Source organism: Stenella coeruleoalba, assembly GCF_951394435.1.
Source record: "Stenella coeruleoalba genome assembly, chromosome: 13".
Lineage (NCBI taxonomy): Eukaryota > Metazoa > Chordata > Mammalia > Artiodactyla > Delphinidae > Stenella > Stenella coeruleoalba.
Window position 1 is genome coordinate 81,714,026 of NC_137159.1, and position 19,384 is coordinate 81,733,409.

Consider the following 19,384-nt stretch of genomic DNA (forward strand, 5'->3'; position numbering starts at 1 on the left):
TCACACAGATTCACCCACTTCATCTTCACAGAGATTCTGCAATAATATTTTTTAAATGCGTTGAGAGAGGGTTAAAAAATAACTTGCCCAAGGTCACACAGCTAGTACGTGCAGGCGTCTGGCCCAAAGCATATCTCTCAGGTCCCAAAAGGAGCCCACCGTCCACCAAACACGTGTTTCCTGCGTGGAGCTGAACTGAGAAAGGTGAGCGCGGCTAGCGGGCCTCCCCTCGCGGTCCTGAGCTGGCTCGGGGGCACCCTTCGCGGGGCGTGTCCTCCTGTTCTGGAGGTTCCCAGAGAGGAGGAGGCGCCGGCTGACGGGGCAGCTCGCCCAGTCTCCGGGCAGGGAGAGGGAGGGAGTGCAGCCGCGGGAGCGGGATGGAGACCAGCAGCCCGCGGCCCCCGGGACCCAGCCCCGGCCCCGCGCTGGGCCTGGACGCCCGGCTGGGCGTGGACACGCGCCTCTGGGCCAAGGTGCTCTTCACCGCGCTCTACTCGCTCATCTTCGCGCTGGGCACTGCGGGCAATGCGCTGTCCGCGCACGTGGTGCTGAAGGCGCGGGCCGGGCCCCCCGGGCGCCTGCGCTGCCACGTGCTCAGCCTGGCGCTCTCCGCCCTGCTGCTGCTGCTGGTCGGCGTGCCCATGGAGCTCTACAACTTTGTGTGGTTCCACTACCCCTGGGTCTTCGGCGACCTGGGCTGCCGCGCCTACTATTTCGTGCGCGAGCTGTGCGCCTCCGCCACGGTGCTCAGCGTGGCCAGCCTGAGCGCCGAGCGCTGCCTGGCCGTCTGCCAGCCCCTGCGCGCCCGAAGCCTGTTGACACCGCGCAGGACCCGCCGCCTGCTGTCCCTCGTCTGGGTCACCTCGCTCGGCCTGGCTCTGCCCATGGCAATCGTCATGGGGCAGAAGCACGAGCTGGAGACGGCCGGCGGGCAGCCGGAGCCCGCCTCGCGCGTGTGCACCGTGCTGGTGAGCCGTACCACGCTGCAGGTCTTCATCCAGGTAAGCGGGAGGGGCGACCCTACAGCCTGTTTTCATCTCTCATACTGGAGACCAGTCGGAAACTTGGGTCTCATTGCCCCCATTTTACAAAGGACTTGTGGAGAGACTTGGCTAAAGTGAAACACTAAGAGAAGTCCAAACAAGAATGAAATGTTGCCATTTGCAGCAACAAGGATGCACCTAGAGATTATCATACTAAATGAAGTAAGTCAGAGAAAGACACATATTATATGATATCGCGTATATGTGGAATCTAAAACATAATACAAATGAATATATATGCAAAACAGAAACAGACTCTCAGACATAGAAAACAAATTTATGGTTACCAAAGGGGAAAGGGAGGGGAGAGGGATAAATTAGGAGTATGCAATTAACAGATTAAAAACTACTCTATATAAAATAGGTAAGCAACAAGGATTTGCTGTATAGCACAGGCAACAATAATCAACATCTTGTAATAACCTATATGGAAAATAATAAAAATATGTATGTATGTATAACTGAATCACTTCGCTGTATACCTCAAACTAACACAGTATTGTAAATCAACTATACCTCAATAAAAAAAAATAATAAAGAGAAGTCCAGATTTGAATTCAAAATTAACTCTGAGTCTTCCCACTCTTGCAGGAGTGGTGAGCAAATGTGACGGGGTATAAGAATTACCCTGAGAGCAGGTAAAAATATAGATTTCATGACCCCCCCTAGGCTTCTGCTTTTGTATTATCACCAAAACTAGTCATCTTTAGCCCCAAGACAAGAACATGAAAGAACAACTAGTTTACTGGGACGTTGTGCAGATATAAAAAGAGGCCTGAACATTCAACATTAATGAAGCGTTTCAAAAGAAATACACATATCCACTGCAGCCTTACTGAGAATATGGAAAAATGTGAAGTTAAACCCGATAAGAAAACATTCCACTTGCTTTCAAAGTGGCTTACTGTGGTCCCTATAAGGAGAATTACTCAAAGCCGGCTAGGCAGGATCCCTAATTTTTAAAAAATCCACTTCCTATATCAGACATTTTTGCAAGTTGTCAAATTCCTTACCCCAGTCTGGACCTGATGATAAAGGAGACCAAAACAACAAACACCAAAACCCACCAACAGTAACCGTACTAATGGAACTGGTCCTGCAGGGAATCAAGACAGCAGTCAGAATAAGGGAGGCCACTGACAACAGCGGGAGTGGCTCCTCCTAGCACCGCATCAGGTGGACTAATTGTGGCCTCAGACCTCAGCGGTCTGCCCACAGGCTTGCTGCCTGCCCCAGCCCTGGCCCAAGAACATCCCGGCCACAGGGCAGCACGGGACACTCATCTACCTCCCAGCGTCCCAGATTGTGAGCTGCAGGGAATCAGTCAGCAGAACAGTCAGTGCACTGCTGCTTCTGCCCAAGGCCTGACTGCCTGGTTCCCGCTGCACACTCGTGTGGTCCCCCGGCAATGGACTAACAACCCCAGGCTCAAAAGACCTGGTTGTCAAGTTCTACCACGCTTCACAGACTGGGGTAGTGGCTTCCAGGCTGTACTTATACTGGAGTTAGGCCTGAGAGAGAAAAAAGTGTCAAGCAGGGGCTTCCCTGGTGGCGCAGTGGTTGAGAGTCCGCCTGCCGATGCAGGGGACACGGGTTTGTGCCCCAGTCCGGGAAGATCCCACATAACGTGGAGCAGCTGGGCCCGTGAGCCACGGCCGCTGAGCCTGCGCGTCCGGAGCCTGTGCTCCGCAACGGGAGAGGCCACAACAGTGAGAGGCCGCGTACCGCAAAAAAAAAAAAATAAAGTGTCAAGCAATGTTTGTGCTGCAGATATGCTACTTGCAACGTTTGCTTTACTGGTACGGACCAACCAATGCAATGAAAGCCATGAAGTGTTCGCGGGCCAAGCTTTTGACATTATATGTAGTGAATTCTTTCAGTGAACCAGTGTTGTTTGACAAATGGTGCATGTCAAAAATGTTTCACTTGAGATGTACAGCCTGTGTTAACACAACAAAACAACCAGACTCAAATTATTTTAGCCCATCTTTCTTTTTAGTGTCTTATCAGTGAGTTGATTCATTACCCACATGAGTCAATGCTTTTTGACCAAGGAAACTGCTCAGAGTTTTTGAAAGTAGAAAAAGCTGCAAGGGCATACCTTGTTTTATTGCTCTTGGCTTTACTGTGTTTTTTACAAATTGAAGGTTTGTGGCAACCCTGAGTTAAGCAAGTCTATCAGCACCATTTTTCCAGTAGCATTTGCTCATTTCATGTCTGTGTCATATTTTGGTAATTCTCGCAATATTTCAAATAAAGATTATGACAGCAATAAAGTTTATGACACACTGAAGGCTCAGGTGATGGTTAGCAAATTTTAGCAATAGAGTGTTTTTACCTTAATGTATGTACATTTTTTTTTAGACATAATGCTATTCCATACTTAATAGACTACAGTATAGGGTAAACATAACTTTTATATGCACTAGGAAACAAAAAAATTCGTGTGACTTGAATTTATTGCAATATTCACTTTATTGCAGTGGTCTGGAACCAAACCCACAATATCTCCAGGTATGCCTTGATAGTTCTTCTAGAAAGATCTCAAAGGTGCCAAAGATTAATCACTAACTTATGAATATATGTTTTACCTTCAATTTCTGTCTTGATTGGTACTAAAGTTACAGTTTGATAGTAAGTATATTGTCAATAAAAACCCGTTTGGTTCCACAACAAACTTAAAATGATTGTCATGTACAGTGTTTTATTTTTCTCTAGGTGTTGCTGACTTGTAAGCATGCATTAAGGTGAAAAAAGCCTGAATGATAACTCCTTAAAAAGGTCCAGCGCCCAACTGAGACGTTCTGTGATGCTTTTTGTTGCTGTTCTGGCCGCACGCTTGCGGGATCTTCGTTCCCTGATCGGGATGGAACCCATGCCCCCTGCGGTGGAAGTGCAGAGTCCTAACCACTGGACTGCCAGGGAAGTCCCCATTTTTTCTGCACTGATTTTAAAGTGCTATTAAAATCTTTCATTTTTTTCCCCAATGTTTGCAGAGGGAAAGAACTGAGGAGGAGGAAACCCTATAACACATGTATTTTGAATTTGAAAAATTAAATATTTAAAACACAAGGTATATAAACTTGTTTTTCATAAATCAAAAAACATCAAATAATAACACAAGACTTATAATGGAAAACAGCTGCTCCCTTTCTGCTCCTCCATGCTCTGATTTCTAGTCTCTCATCTGGAGGCAACCACCATCCACTCTTACGAAACTCCCGCTACATTTTGCCTACATTTTCCAAAGAATACGCCTGCTTTATCCATCAGCCTTAAATTTATCCACTGACTTCTACCTGTAGAAGATGAATACGTCATTCTTTTACACTCCCATCCCTGCCCTCCACACCCCATGTTCACACACACTTCCTCTCACCATCCTTTCAGTATAATTATGTCATGGTATTTGGTTAGATTCATGGTCAATATTTATTTTATTGTGACTATGTAAAATCTTCACTGATGAGCCAGGTTGTATATTTTTTGTTTTTGTCCTTTCCAATATTACAATATTATCTCCAGTATTTGTTTTCCTTGCAGTTAGTAATGAGTAGCCCTTTTTTCCCTCTCATTTGCTTAGTTTCCCATCTATTTCTAACTCATTTTTCCTTCTCTACCAGAAGTATAAATACCATTTCAATATGTTCAGACCCATGAGGTAATCTACCAGCTTCATCTTGTCTTCTTCAATCATCCCTAGAGCCCTCTCCTCTGCTCCAGCCTCACTGGGCGCACAGCTGGCACCTTGCCAATGCCACCCCATCTCTCTGCTCCTCTGTGGGACACTGATTTGGGGATCCCAGGTCTCCCTCTGTATTTGTTCAGAACCTTATTTTGATGGAACATATGCTCTTGTAACCTTCTGCGACCTGAGAGAAAGTTCGTAGAAGGTAAACAAATTTTTAAGAATTTCCATGTCTGAAAATGTTTCATTTTATCCTTGCGTTTCTCATAATATGGCTGGGCAGAAAGTTATAAGATGGAAATCGTTTTCCTCACAGATTGTGACGCATCACTCTTATTTTCTAGCTTCTTCCACTGTTGCTCTGGTACCCCATCCTTTGTATGTGCCATTTTATCCCTTCGGAAGCTTTCAAGACTGTATCTCCAGGCGCTAAAATTCCTAAGAACACGCCCTGACATGGACTTATTTTCATTCATTGTTCTGAGTAGTCAAAGGCTTTTCAGTCTAGAAGCTCATATTCCTGCATTTTGGGAAACCTTCCTTAAACGTGGTTTTGGTCGTGTGTTTCGATGTTGTTATAATTTCCTCCCCTCTGTTTTCTCTATTCTTTTTCTTTCTGGAACAGCTGTTATTTAGATGGTGAGCATCCTAAACGTCCCAAATTTTCTTATCTTTTCTCTTCCATTTTCATTGCTCTTTCCTTACTTTCTGAGGATTTGCTCGACTTACTCTTGTAAGCCTGCTGTCACCACGCGCCTGCCAGCCCCCACTCCTGCTGCTACAGATTCCTGGGCCCTTGGGCCCGGCCTGATGACCAGAGTATCGCTGAGCCTTGGTGGTACCTCCGTAACCTCTGGAATTACCTTTTCCAGGTGAATGTGCTGGCGTCCTTTGTGCTCCCCTTGGCACTAACTGCTTTCCTCAGCGGGGTCACCGTGAGCCACCTGGAGGCCCTCTGCTCCCAGGGGCCATCCCCTTCTGCCACAGGCAGCTCCGCCCCCAGCCACCTGAAGCTAATGAGCGAGGAGAGGAGGACACTGGCCCTGGGAGGCCAGGCCACCCTGGTGAGACACAAGGACTCCCGCCGGATCCGTGGCCTCCAGCGCAGTATCCAAGTTCTCAGTTAAGTGCCCGGTAACACCGCCCAGAGGGGAAGGGCCGGATCCAGGCCTGCCTCCGCCAATACCTGGCCACGTGACCTTGAGCAAGTTGCTGCCTCCCTCCAGCCCTCATTTTTCTCTTTGCCCCGGGGAGTTATATAATCACCGATAGGCTTCTGTAAGGTGCAGCAGTAGAATTAAAGGAAAGAATGGGAACTGTGCACGTGAACCCCCCAGTCTGATCCAGGGAGTGGTGCCCAAAGACAAGCAGGTGTCTGGCTGCTTCTCAGGGAGTCTGGCCGTACAGACGGACGCAAGGAGCAAAGGTAGTTAAGGATCCACAGACCAGGAACAGTGGACTCAGGCCAGCTGGGTCCCAAATCCAGCTCTCCACTAACTCTCTACCATTCCTATGTGACATCGATCAGTGTGTTTGCTTTTCTACGTATCTGGGCAAACCTGGCTTTGTAAGGGCAACTTTAAAGGCACAGGAAAACGGAGGTCTTTCCAAGCACCTGCTGTGATCCAGGAACTCACGATGGTCTGGGAGGATGGAGAAAGGGAGAGGGTCTCCTCTGTCATCAGTGCCACGGTCTTGTGGGCAGGACCAAAATATAGGAGCCAAGTGCAACGTGATGTGACAAGTAACAAAGGCAGCCCATGAAAGGCCTGGATTTCCTTCCATAGACAATGGGCCGTCATGGCAAGAGCTGGTGTCCAGAGCTGCTCTTGAGATATATGTGCTCAGCAGTCTTAGAGGACAGGCTCTCCAAGTTTGAGAAGTTTGCTTCTCCAACTTCTGTGTGCACAAGAATGATGTGGACAGTTGTAAGACGCAGACCACTGGCCCCCAACCCAGAGATTCTGATTCAGCCGGCCTGGGATGTGCCTGAGATTTTATATTTCTCACAAGCTCCCAGCTGAGGTGGACGCTGCTGGTGCAGGGGCCACAGTGGATTGGAGAATGGGTTTGCCACCCAGGGCAGGAGTAGAAGAAAGGAAGGGAAGAGGTAGAAGGTTAGGGACAATGGAGCCACTTACGAGACTGCTGTCATAATCCGGTGAAGGGAAGATATGGGCCCCTAGGGTGGGCACAGTGGAAGTGAGGAAGGAATGGAGAGGGGGATGCTTTGTAATAGATTGGATCTCGGGGGTAATGGAAAAAGAAGACTCTGTGGCTTACGATGTGAGTGCCACACGGATGGTGGTACCATCAATCAATCAGAAAAAGGGACAGAAGAGGGAGAGGCCTTACAAGGCAGAAGGACATTTGAGTTCTGTTGTCTCTGCAGTCAGACAAAGTGGGAATATCTAGCCCTGAGTTGGGAGTATTTTCTAGTGACCAGGAGCTTATAGATATTGTAGCAGTTTCTAGAAGCATGTCAGTGGACAGGTCAGGATTAAAGTGGACATTCACTCAGAGGACAGGGTAACACCAGGTTTGGGAACAGATCCAGGTAAGGGTGTGTCAGATAACCTCAAAGTCCCCTTCCAACCCCTAGACTCCAGGAGCAAGTTCAAGGGAAATGCTCTTGTCACCTTGGGCAGCTTCTTCCCCAGAGATGGTGTAACTGTTACGTGTTTCCTGTCTGTCTGTCTCTCCCCCGTCCTGCAGGAGCCATCGTGGCTGTGTATGTCGTCTGCTGGATGCCGTACCACGCCCGCAGGCTCATGTACTGCTACGTCCCTGACAACGGGTGGACCGAGTGAGTGAGGGGAGGAGCCCCAGCACACAGGGAGGGGCCGCCGGGCGGGGCCAGGGCTGCCTCTGCTCTCCGGAGGGACCCCCAGTTGCTGGGTTTCCCAGAACTCTGGTCTCCATTCTATCTGGTCCTGCCCAGTCTGTTATCCCAAAAGCTCCCAGCTCAGGGTGGGGAACAGAGCATTATCCAGAAGCCTCTCTGAACTGGTCAGGCCATGTGAGTGGTAGTCAGGGCATCCTGACTTCAGGATGGAGAGCGGCCTACAGGCAGGGAGCGGAGAAAAGGCCATGTTCTTACAAGGAGAGAGGGAAGAAGCCTCAGAGCTGTGATTCCATGAGTTAACAGAGGCCCCTTAGAGACCAGACCATGCACACCCTTTTTATGACACAATTGGAGAAAAGCAAAGCAGAGAATCCCTTATCTTCCTTTTGGAAATCACTATGCCTGGATCATAAGGGAAAGTCAAACATCTGAGAGGAGAGAGATCCCACGTGGCCTCCAAGGAGATAGCTGTGTCAACAGATGGCTCCTTCCGGAGAGCTGCTAGCGCCCCCCTCTGACCCCCAAGTGCACACACATGCACACACACAGCCCTTCCCACAGCGACAAGGGGCGCAGCTTCTCAGAAGGACTTTCTCCTCTTAGCGAAGCCACATCTCCTTGACCACGCCCAGCACCACGAGGCTCCCCATGTCTCAGCGGGCTGGCCAGTGGCCCCCATCCACCAGCAGGTGCGCCCTTCACTGTGCAGGTGACCGGGCCGGGCAACCAGGCACAGGGACTCAAAGGCTGCGTGGGGCAGGTCAGCCAAAGGCAGCTGGTGTGACGGAACGTCTCTTGAATTTACACTGAGCTTCCCGACAGCAGGAAGCAGGCCTTCCTCACCCAGCCGTGTGGAAGGGGAGACACTCCCAGCAGCAAGGGGAGGATGCCACGGGCAGGCGGCAGGCCCTCTAACCTGCCTTCCGGTTTCTTCTCCAGCAAGCTCTACGATTTCTATCACTACTTCTACATGGTGACAAACACGCTTTTCTACGTCAGCTCGGCGGTGACCCCTGTGCTGTACAATGCTGTGTCCTCCTCCTTCAGAAAACTCTTCCTAGAAGCCCTCAGCTCCCTGTGTCGAGAGCACCACCCCACGGAGCCATTCCCCCCAGGGGCCCCGGAGCCCCGTCCTAGTGGATACAGCATCCGGCCCTGGGGCTCCCCCAGGAATCCTGGCCTGGATGAAATCGAAGAATGAGAAGAGTAACACTGACTGCACAGCCATCCAGCAGTCAGATGAGCGATTTCATCACTAATAACTCAAGCCATGCAGTCAGGCGGACCTACAGGGACCCCCAGCTCTGCCACTCCCCAGCTGTGTACCTGCAGGCGAGTCACTTACACCTCTTAGCCTCAGTCTCCTCGTCTGTACGATGGAGGTGAATAACACCCATCTTTCCTGTGGTCTGAAGATGAAACGCTTAGCACAGTGCCTGGTGCATAATAAAGAATATACTTTCGCTGGCATTATTTTTGTTGCTGTTGTTATTACTATTATTATTATTATTGTTACTGCTGTTTCTCTGCTCTCCTGAATTTCTGCAAATGACAAACCAACAGTGCCCAGAGCTGACTGCCTTGTTAGATCACATGAGCTGCAGTAAAATCGTCCAGTCGCTCCAAGTAAGGGAGCAGCCGTCCACCCCAGCAGGAGCGTTCTGTGGGCTCTAGAGAGCCTGGAGTCACCAGCTGCCCTCTCTGGCCTCAGACCTGCGTGTCTGCCTGACATGAGGCGGCCGGTGCAGCTGTGGAATGACGGCAGGGCTGCCTGCTCTGGAGAACAGCCCCACAGACGTGCTCTGGCCAGCAGTGTTCGGAAAGGCTGCATTTCCATTCTTTTTGTCAGAGCAGGCTCCCTCCATTTCCCCACAGGCCTCAGCCCCTCTCCTGCCTGCACAGGGCCAAGTCCTGCTTGACGCGGCCAGCCTTGCTCCTGAAGGCTTGTGAGGCCTGAGCCCAGAGAGAAAGGGTGGCTTTCCTGTCTGTCGCCATTTAAGCCACAGATCTGCAAAGGGGCAGGAAGAGAAAAGTGAAGCGCAGAGCAGACGGACCAAGAAAAGGTTTCTGGGGCTTCCCCGGTGGCGCAGTGGTTAAGAATCCACCTGCCAATGCAGGGGACACGGGTTGAGCCCTGGTCCGGGAAGATCCCACATGCCACGGAGCAGCTAAGCCCGTGCGCCACAACTACTGAAGCCCAAGCGCCTAGAGCCTGTGCTCCGCAACAACAGAAGCCACCGCAATGAGAAGCCCGCGCACCGCGACCAAGAGTAGCCCCCGCTCGCCACAACTAGAGAAAGCCCACGCGCAGCAACAAAGACCCAACGCAACCAAAAATAAACAAATAAATAAAATTTAAAAAGAAAAAGGTTCTTTCTGATTAACTGTGTTGATGTTTCCCTGAACTCCGTCCATCACTCATCCTGGTCCCCAGTCCTGGAACCAGCACCTGTGCAGACACATCACGGGCAAGCAGTCACACAGACACATCACACACACATCACGTGCACACACATTCACGCACATATCACGCCACACACGACACGCGCACGTGCCTGGACGAGTACCCTGTTGGAGGTGAGAAGCTAGAACAGGCAAAGGAAGACAGGAAAGGTGCCAGGAGGAAGGGCACACGGCCTGGGGTGCTGTGCAGTGGCCACTGCATGAGTGGGAGGTGACCGTTCCGGCCCCCAGCCCCAAAGCCCTTGAGAAAAGGCCAGAGGCGATGACAACACACTTCAGAGACAGCCTACACAGAGCCCACCACCCTCCTTGCCAGGGAGAGGAAGGGCCACCTGGAAAGAAGGAGCCACACGGGGCTGGTCTTGGGAACCTCTTGTCAGGTGGCTCCGAGGGTCGGGCACGAGATCGCCCGGGGGATGGAACAGGACGGACTCCAGACCGACACGTGGAGGGTGGGCGCCCCCTCTCTGCCCCGTGTGCCTGGGCTCCGCCGCACTGGCTGAGGATCCCTGTGGGCTGATCTTAAAGGTCCATCTCTGGAGCTCGTTAGTGAAGGCGGGGGAGGGCACCCCCTTCATTCTAGCGAAAGCTCACAGAGCACCGTGAAGTAGGAAAGAGCAAGAAGCAGCGCAAGATACAAACTCTGGTGCAGCTCCGTTAGGGGCACAGACGCAGCTGAACCAGCGGGGTCCAGCCGGCCCAGGACTCTGGCCCCGGTCTGGGGCAGACCCGGTTTGGGGCCTGGCCTCATCACTTGGATGGGCCCACCGTGGGCAAAGGAATTTCCTTGAGCCTGTTTTTTCATCTAGAAAACAGATGGAGCAGAAGTTCTTAAATCCAGTTTTTAAAAATAATGTAGATCAGCAAAAACTGACTTGGATTTGAAGCCACGTACAGCCCTTAGTCATCCTTCTTCATAGAAGTATAGGTACATTTTGCTGCAGAAACGTGAATGCTCCAAGTTCCTGCGTGTCAGCTCGGGCTGCCGTCACCAAACAACACAGACTGGGCGGCTTAAGCAACAGACGTTTATTTTCTCCAGCTTTGGAGGCTGCAAAGATCAAGGTGCCGACGAGTTTATATTTCATTCTGAGGCTTCTCCTGGCTAGTGGGCAGCGGCCATCTCGCCGTGTGTCCACATGACCTTTGTGCATGTGTCGGGGGAGAGAGAGAGCCCTCGGGCGTCTCTTCTTACAAGGACATTAATCCTGCTGGATCAGGGCCCCATCCTTAGGACCTCATTATGATGACCTTACTTCATCAGTAATTAACCTGAATTACTTTCTTAGAGCCCCATGTCCAGATACAGCCACAGTGGGGGTTATGCCTTCAACGTATGAATTTTGAGGGATGCCAACACCCTGTTGTCCATAACACCCTGTTAGGGTTGCTGTGGTAAGTGGCATATGAAGCACGCTACTTTTCAAAAAGTCAAATACTCTGAATTGCAAAATATCGATACACCTGATCCCAAGGGTTTCAGATAAGAGATTATGCATATATAGTACCTAATAATCAATTTGTAATGAGGAAGAATGAAAAGTTCCTATCACAGTGCCTGGCATACAGTAAATGCCCAATAAATACTAGTCGTCACTATTGTCATTGTCATCACTCTAGACCTCAAACCGGGTAAAACCTGGTAACTGGGTAAACCCTTACAGGAGGCCCTGTGAATAGCAAAGAACAGCAGGACCAAAATTTAAACAAAAACATATTGAGAAGGCAATTTAAGAAAACATGAACGATACGTAAGGAGTTACTTTACATGTTATCCAAAGATGTCATGCAAATCATTAAGGAAAACACCAGGACCTCAAAGGCCAAGAAACACACCAGAGGAAATACGTTCAGCCTCAAAAGTTCCTAAAGAAGCAACGATCGAAACAATAGTGATGCAGCATTTTGCGGCGAATACACTCATTTCAAAACGTCAGTGACAAGAGCCCCTATTGCCACCAGAAGCCAGGTGTGACCGATGTGCTCAGACAGTGGAGGGAGGGAAAATCAGAGTGCCCTCCTAGAAAGGAAATAGACAAGAAATTTGGAAGCTAGAGAAATGTTCAAAAACTTAGAGCCTATGTTTCACCCGCTGGAACTTTCCTTTAAGGCAGTTTGCCAAGGAAGAAAAGCCTCTCTGTGGGCACACAGGTGTGTTGCCAGGCTCTTCATGGGGCATTTACCAGCGGGCTCTGGACCAAGCAGGTTAATCACTCATGATGCCTGCCCCTTACATCCTGCCTGGAAACACTGTTATTACTTCTGTCATTTTACAGGTGGGGAAATGGAAGCAAAGAGAGGTGAAGACAAGTCTTGTCCCATTACTTGCATCACACCGCTTCCCAAGAGTCTGATGACAAAAGATGATAAGAAACGAAAGGCTCCGCCTTAAGGAATCGAACGATTCATGATCATTTATTCAAACAAATCCTATGTGTTAGGCCACCATAAACAAATAATAAGACTTACTTAGCAGTATAAACATACTGTGGTCTTGCTATTAACTAAACAGGGAAACAGAATGCCAAATTATAGTATGCACAAGTCATTCCGGTTCAGAGAAAAGGTCTAGAATGAGGCACTTAGAAGATGGTGAGTTTTCCATGGAGGCATGAGTGACCTAAGAATAAGGGTGATTTCTGCCACCTTCATCCCAGGATCTGAGTTTAGTAAATGTCTGGTAGAAAAAGGACTGTGAAACCTTTTTTTTTTTTTTTTTCCTAATTGGTTGGCATAATGTTGTTTGTATAATATCTAAATAACAAATTTCAAATAGAAATCAAATTCCCCTTGCTGGGGCCCCAGGTAGAAGCACTGGGCATTGACTCCAGCCCCTGCAGTCCAGGCTCAGACAGGCCTGAAGATGGATCCTGCCTCTGCCACTTATCAGCAAATTCCTTCACCTGCTCGGGCCTCCTGTCCACATCTGTGAAACAGATATGATAACCACTACCCTCTGGATGTTAAGTATTAAATGACATCATACATATGAAAAACTGCTTGGAAAAGTGTGTATGTAGCACTCAAAGAGCTCAATGGATAGCAGCCGTTATTAACATAAAGGGAAGCTCCTGGCTCCTGAATGCAGCCGATCTTTACAATTCTGTATTTTTTTTAATTTATTTATTTTACTTATTTATTTTTGGCTGCGTTGGGTCTTCGTTGCCGCACGCGGGCTTTCTCTAGTTGTGGTGAGGGAGGCTACTCTTCGTTGCGGTGCGCGGGCTTCTCTTGTTGTGGAGCGTGGGCTCTAGGCGCGTGGGCTTCAGTAGTTGCAGCACGCAGGCTCAGTAGTTGTGGCGCATGGGCTTAGTTGCTCCGCAGCATGTGGGATCTCCCCGGACGAGGGATTGAACCTGTGTCCCCTGCCTTGGCAGGCGGGTTCTTAACCACTGCGCCCCCAACCAGGGAAGTCCTAAATTCTGTGTTTTAAAAAAATAAGCTATATCGATTTGTGTGGTTGTTTGGTTTACTTGTTTGCCTGCTTGGCCAAGATCAAGAGACCCCAAAAGTGTTCCTTTCCTAAGTCTTAGTCTTATAGCCACAACTACCTCATACCAGGATCCTAGGAAGCCTTTGCCAAACCTTGCCAAACTTTGCCAAACTTTGACAGATGAAGTATGCATCGCCCACCTGTGTTGATTCCCTAGGGCTTGCATGTAACAAAGTGCCACAAGGTAGTGGGCTTAAAACAACAGAAATTTATCCTCTCACAGTTCTGGAAGCTACAAGCTCAAAATCAAGGTGTCAGCCGGCTATGCCCTCCTAAGGCTCTAGTGAAGAATCCTTCCTTGTCTCCCAGCTTCTGTTGGTTCCCAGCAATCCCTGGAATTCTTTAGTTTGTAGATTGATCACTCCAGTCTCTGTCTCCACAGCCCATGGCGTTCTCCCTCTGTTTCTCTTTGTCTTCTTATAAAGACACCAGTCACACTGGATTAGGGCCCCACTTTACTCCAATATGACCTCATCTCAACTAATTACATCACAACAATCCTATTTCCAATTAAACTCACATTCTCAACGACTGGGGGTTACAACTTCAATATATCTCATTGGGGGACACAATTCAACTCACACCACCACCCAAAGCCCACCCTTCTTGGTAGGGCGGATTGCCACCCCTAGGAAACATCCTTTCATAGAGCAAAAGATCCTAAGAGAGAAAAATTGGTGCTCGCCCGAGTTTTAGAAGAAAGGCAAAAGGAAACTGGGACAGTCTATTCAGTGAATGACAAATGCAGTCTTAGAATTTCTGTTTCTTCTCTAGACCTGAAGGGCTTGAAAACTCTGCACTGGCCTTCCCAACTGTTTTGCTAATTAAAATGCTAATTCCTTCTGAGCAGGAAGTCTGCCTAAGCAAGTAGACTGAAAAAGAATCAGCAGCCGTGGACACTGGACTTGCCCTTGGTGCATGGTTTTCCCTTCAAGAGCTGTCTGCAGAAGCTGAAGCCAGACGTGGGAGGTTTCATGCAAACTTCTTAATTGAAAGTGGTTTCTAAACCTTAATGCTGGGATTGCCTAGACTCTAGACGGCACATAATGTGGTGCATTTGGAACATGCCTGAATCCAGCACCACGTGCAACAGGCAACCCAGTGAGAAAAGTCTGGATCGGTATTTCTATTGCACACAGAGTCTTAGGAGCCATAGTGCCTTCCAATATACAGCATTTGGGGGAAGTAAATAACTCAAGATAGCACGCAGCTGTGATGTTAGTGAAACTATCCTCACACCTGCAGGCATGAATCCAGATTTGTTCTGGCACTTGAGAGGTGTGTGACCTCAGACACGTCACTCAGCCTCTCTGAGCCCTAGCTTCTTACTCCGGAAAATGATACCAATGATACCTACTTCAAGTGTGACTGTGATGACTAAATGAAATAATGGACAATTAGCCATCTAGTAAAATGACTAACCATAGTAGATGCTCAAGAAAGTTTGCTACTCACTGTTGCTGATTTCATAGCTAACACAGTCTCCAGGGAGCTGGGTGACTTGGCAAAGGAGCCAAGGCATGAACCCAAGTCTCCCGATGTCAGATTCCGTGCCCTCTGCACCGCCACATCCGGTGTCAAGAACTCTGACATCCATATAAATGTTGCTCTTGTAGCATGATTTCTCCTCCTTTATTGCAAGAGTCGTAAATTGCTGAAAGTTTTCAGGAAAAAAAGAATCAGTTTTTTGGTGTGTACTTATTATTCTTATCTGGTTTGGGGGTGACTGTTATATCTGGCGTTTCAGGAGTACAGGATTCCGTATTTCCCAACGTTCTGGGAGAGTTTTTATTTTATGGCGGCAAAATACACATAAAATTGGCCATTAGTGACGTTTAGCACATTCACCATGTTATGCGAGCCTCACCGCTATCTAGTTCCAGTACATCTTCTGGAATTCTTATTACACACGAATTCTCTCCTCTTTGAAGGTTAATTACTTTAGACCAAACATATTACTGTGTCAACCAACTCTCATTTCTGTGGGTCTCCTTTGTCTGCTTCTGCAGGAGACATGCTAGACTCCATTTATGATTACACCATTTACCCATCTTCTCGTATTTCTCACAATTCTTTATATTTCATAGCGATGTTGGCATGTCTACAACGTGTCGGGACAGTCTCATCCCTCTGGGTAGAACTCTGAATTTTAACTTAAAATATCTCGTCTTGACCCAATCTGAGAGCCTCAATCTGTTGTTAGGTGACTTTAATTCATTTATAGTTATTTTGCTTATTGATAGGTTTGGATGTGTATTCTATTTACCAAGCTTTCTTGCTGTTTATCCCCTCCCCAGCCTGCTCTTACCTCATACACTGATTTTGTCAGTGCTACCTTTCCCTTTAATGTTTTAGATATTGGACACCCTGGTTTTTCCTTCTAGCAGCTTCTCTAAAAGTTTTTAACACGTATATTTAAATATTCCTTTTCCATTAACATGTTAATCATTCTGCCCCATTAAACCAAGAATTTTTGCTCAATTTCACTCACTTTATCATTTCCCCCATCACGGACCACTCCCACCCCCAGCTCCCATGTTGGGACCAGCTAAGATAGAAGAGATTCATTCGTTCATTCAATGGGCATCTCGCGGTCCCTACAATTCGCTGGGCACAATCAAGGCTCTGGGAACAGAGCAGTGGAACTGTCTCATAAAATTCCTGCTCTTGTGGGGAAAGACCCAAAAACCAAAAGACAGCTAAACAAACTGTTCTGTTAGTAGGTACTCTCAATCAGGGATGACCTCATTGAGGAGGTGGCCTTTGAGTAGTAAGGACTCAGTGCAAACGAGGGAGGGACCCAAGCGGATGTGAGGGGAGGGAGAAGCACTCCGGGCAGAGGCGGGTGCTGGCCTGGCAGTGGCCAAGGTGGTCCAGGAGGGCCAGGCAGCTGACACACAGTAAGCAAAGGGAGAAGTTAAGGGTCAGCAGAGATCAGGAACATCCCTTTGTACTGCCTTCTTAGAGACTTTCTCAACTGCACCTTCCAGCTGTCTCTCTCACTCCTTTTTTTTTTTTTTTTTTTGCTGTATGCGGGCCTCTCACTGCCGTGGCCTCTCCCATTGCGGAGCACAGGCTCCGGACGCACAGGCCCAGCGGCCATGGCTCACGGGCCCAGCCACTCCGCGGCATGCGGGATCCTCCCGGACCGGGGCACGAACCCGTGTCCCCTGCATCGGCAGGCGGACTCTCAACCCCTGCGCCACCAGGGAAGCCCATGTCTCTTTCAGTCTTGAGCTGGTCTATCTCATCCGCCTATAGAGGTTTGAATTTCCGAGATCTGTACCTGATCTTTTTTTGTTCTGGATGCAGTATATTCTTTTTCCCTGAATTTAACTATACTTTGTTGATGGGATTCCGTCTGCTGTATTGACTCTTCAGGGAGCTTATCACCTCTCCCTCTATAACATTTCCTGTATTTTGTTATGAGTTTTAGCTGTGCGTTTATTTCCGTACCAGGGAGCTCCTGTTTGCTATCTACTGCCGCAAGTGACTGTGGGCACAGGACATTGCGGTGGCGACAGGGTGCCGACAGCTTGTCTTCACAAAGGCCTGGGGACCCGCCCCCCTGATTGGGGCTCCACATTCTGGGCCTGAGCCTCAACGCAATCAGCTGCTCAGCCCAGGTTGGTTGCGGGGTGCAGAGCGCGGCAGGGAGGGCTGCGAGGCGCCAAAGAGCATGGCTGCTCCGAGCGGCTTCCCCTGGGAACGACCCTGCCAAACGCCCAGGCCCCGCCTGCTTCTTTAGTCACTCGGAAGCTCAGGGCACAGGAGGAAACCATCCTCCTGTGTGGCTTTGCACGCTTTGCACGCTTTGGGCCATTGTTTCTTCCATTTCTGCCTGTCTTTTCTCTTTCAGGGATTCCTCCACACCTTAATATACCCTTATTTTTATGGATTTGTTCTTCTTGCCTTTCCAAAACTGTCCTTCTGTCATTCATTGAGATTTTAAGCAGGTATCAGCCCCCCAGGACCACTGGCCACACTACTTCCTCCCAAAACAATGCAACTCGTTCCCAGCAAAGCAACAATACACGCATCACAAATTCTATTTATAATAAGGCTGGAGCAAATACGAATACTCGTTTGGGTTTTTTTCCCAAGTTTAAATTAACCAATCAAATGAGGAAAGCAGCCCAGAAGCCACCAGAAGCCACCATTTACAAAAGACAAGTAGAACTAAAGAAGGTAAGTTTTTATTCCAAGATAGGAATAATGACATATACAAAGTGATCATTTTAGAAACACTGATCTAAATCTTTTATACTCATGGACTTTTTTCTTAAGGAAGAAAAGATTGACATTAACTCTTTGGCATCATCTTTGAAAAGAATTTCTTCTCGGATTGCTATCCATTAGAGTGCTTTAAACGTCTAAGATGGATGGATGAGAGTGCATTCTGCTGATTCGTTTCTGACGACCTTTAAACTCTTCCTTTGGTTACGGGCCACTCCACAAGCACGTGGTGGGGAGACGGACCCCAGAGTCTGCTTCTGCTTCTCTCCGGCTGTGTGATCTCGGTGAGATGCGCTGTCTACCATCTCAACTGTCTCATCTTTGAAATGGGAAGAATAATTCCACGCACATGGGCTGCTGGAAGGGTTAAGCAAGATCGTAACTGTGAAAGCACCTGGCCCAAGGCCCAGCCTCTAGGGGGCCCTCTAACACGCTGGTTTAAAAAACATCCCAGCACAAGCCAGAGTGTGGGCGCATCACAGAACATCGCTGCTGCCTTGTCTGTGCCCCTTCCTCTCCTGTCAGGGACCAAACATTCGTAAGAGAAGACAAGCGATTCAAGGAACTAAAAACTGAGCTTCAATAAATTAGAGTCACAAGTCTAGTTCTTATCAACTATTTTCCACATCGCTTTAGTTGTTCTCATTGTTTGTTTCAAGTAAGCCATTTGGTCCTCTTTCCTTTGTAAGGCAAATTCTATTTCTCAAGGCCAATCTCTGTAACCCTAACTTCCTTCCTGAAACCCCTGTAGTTTTTAAAAAAGTTTCTTTTCACTTTTGCCCTTTCTAAGAGGTAGGGTATTTACCCTATACTATTTTAATAGAATCGTATTTGCTCTGAAGTGAAACGATTTGTTTTACTTTATTCAAGTTGATGCCTTTGGGCTAGCTTCTAAAAGAGTAAACTTACATAATTCTTATTAAGTGAACCTACTTCATTTTTTGTCTCCAGCCTTTACAGTTAAAAGGTTCTTTTGGAATATTGCTCTGTAGTAGGTTATAGAGAAACCGACATAGCCAACATCATATCCATCATCTGAAACGCTGGCGCCTGTACAATAAGCCAAGGGGGATCCTTCAGAGCTAAGAGAAAAGTCAAGTCTGTCCGTGGAAGCATATGGACGATGTGACAGCAGGCAAAATTTTGTTCTTCATACGATGGACTTCAACACAGGCCAGGGCGATGGGGTCTGCCCCGGAACTTAGGGGCCTTTGGTTTGAGTTCCTGCTCACCGTTCACTCATCCCCGTGGGTCTCAGTAAGTCTCGGTCCACCTCTGGGCCTCGGTTCCCTGGCACCTACCGTGAGGGCGTGGCCAACAGACACCTCTGGGTCCTGCCCCAGTCCAGACACTCCGTGGTTCCTATTCTTCCTTTAGCCTCAGCAGCCTGAGGTTCTGAAGGCCCCACCCTCAGGTGTGTCTCCCTCAGATGTGTCGTCCGGTCAGAAAGAAGAGGGGTCGGTCCTCCTTGGCGTTGGCGGTCTGGAATTCATCTCTCAGCCGAAACTGCCACTCATCTTCCAGCTCCAGGCGGACGACCGTCTGGCGGAGTGAGTTGCGGTCCTGACAGATCACACACAAGGTGGCACCTGTGTGGACGACAGCAGAGGCATGTG

At 48.6% G+C, this 19,384-nt stretch overlaps 2 protein-coding genes across 4 annotated transcripts in view; one reads left to right on the forward strand and one right to left on the reverse strand.

Annotated features, from left to right (window-relative positions):
* The first annotated feature begins 268 nt into the window (after window positions 1-268).
* Window positions 269-8,793, forward strand: NTSR2 (neurotensin receptor 2). 3 transcript variants are annotated; one of them, XM_079941003.1, is made up of 4 exons: window positions 269-1,001; window positions 5,604-5,853; window positions 7,447-7,537; window positions 8,516-8,793. In XM_079941003.1, the coding sequence occupies exons 1-4, from the start codon at window positions 378-380 to the stop codon at window positions 8,775-8,777; spliced, it is 1,227 nt and encodes a 408-aa protein (XP_079797129.1). In that variant the 5' UTR covers window positions 269-377; the 3' UTR covers window positions 8,778-8,793. The 3 variants fall into 3 exon arrangements, with proteins under 3 accessions (XP_079797129.1, XP_079797130.1, XP_079797128.1); XM_079941004.1 differs by lacking the exon at window positions 8,516-8,793 and having other exon boundaries at window positions 5,604-5,846; window positions 7,447-7,635; XM_079941002.1 differs by lacking the exon at window positions 8,516-8,793 and having other exon boundaries at window positions 5,604-5,696; window positions 7,447-7,635.
* Window positions 8,794-17,712: 8,919 nt separating this feature from the next.
* The window catches only part of GREB1 (growth regulating estrogen receptor binding 1), a 133,483-nt gene continuing 131,811 nt past the window's right edge, over window positions 17,713-19,384 (reverse strand). Inside the window, exon 33 of the mRNA XM_079941287.1 lies at window positions 17,713-19,357. Coding sequence (XP_079797413.1) covers window positions 19,194-19,357 — 164 coding nt within the window. The 3' untranslated portion in view covers window positions 17,713-19,193. The remainder of the gene's footprint in view (window positions 19,358-19,384) is intronic.

Coding starts and splice junctions, on each gene's coding strand:
- NTSR2 (XM_079941003.1), top strand. CDS start 378: ATGGAGACCAGCAGCCCGCGGCCCCCGGGACCCAGCCCCGGCCCCGCG. Junction 1,002..5,603: donor CGCTGCAGGTCTTCATCCAG/GTAAGCGGGAGG, acceptor TACCTTTTCCAG/GTGAATGTGCTGGCGTCCTT. Junction 5,854..7,446: donor GCGCAGTATCCAAGTTCTCA/GTTAAGTGCCCG, acceptor CCCGTCCTGCAG/GAGCCATCGTGGCTGTGTAT.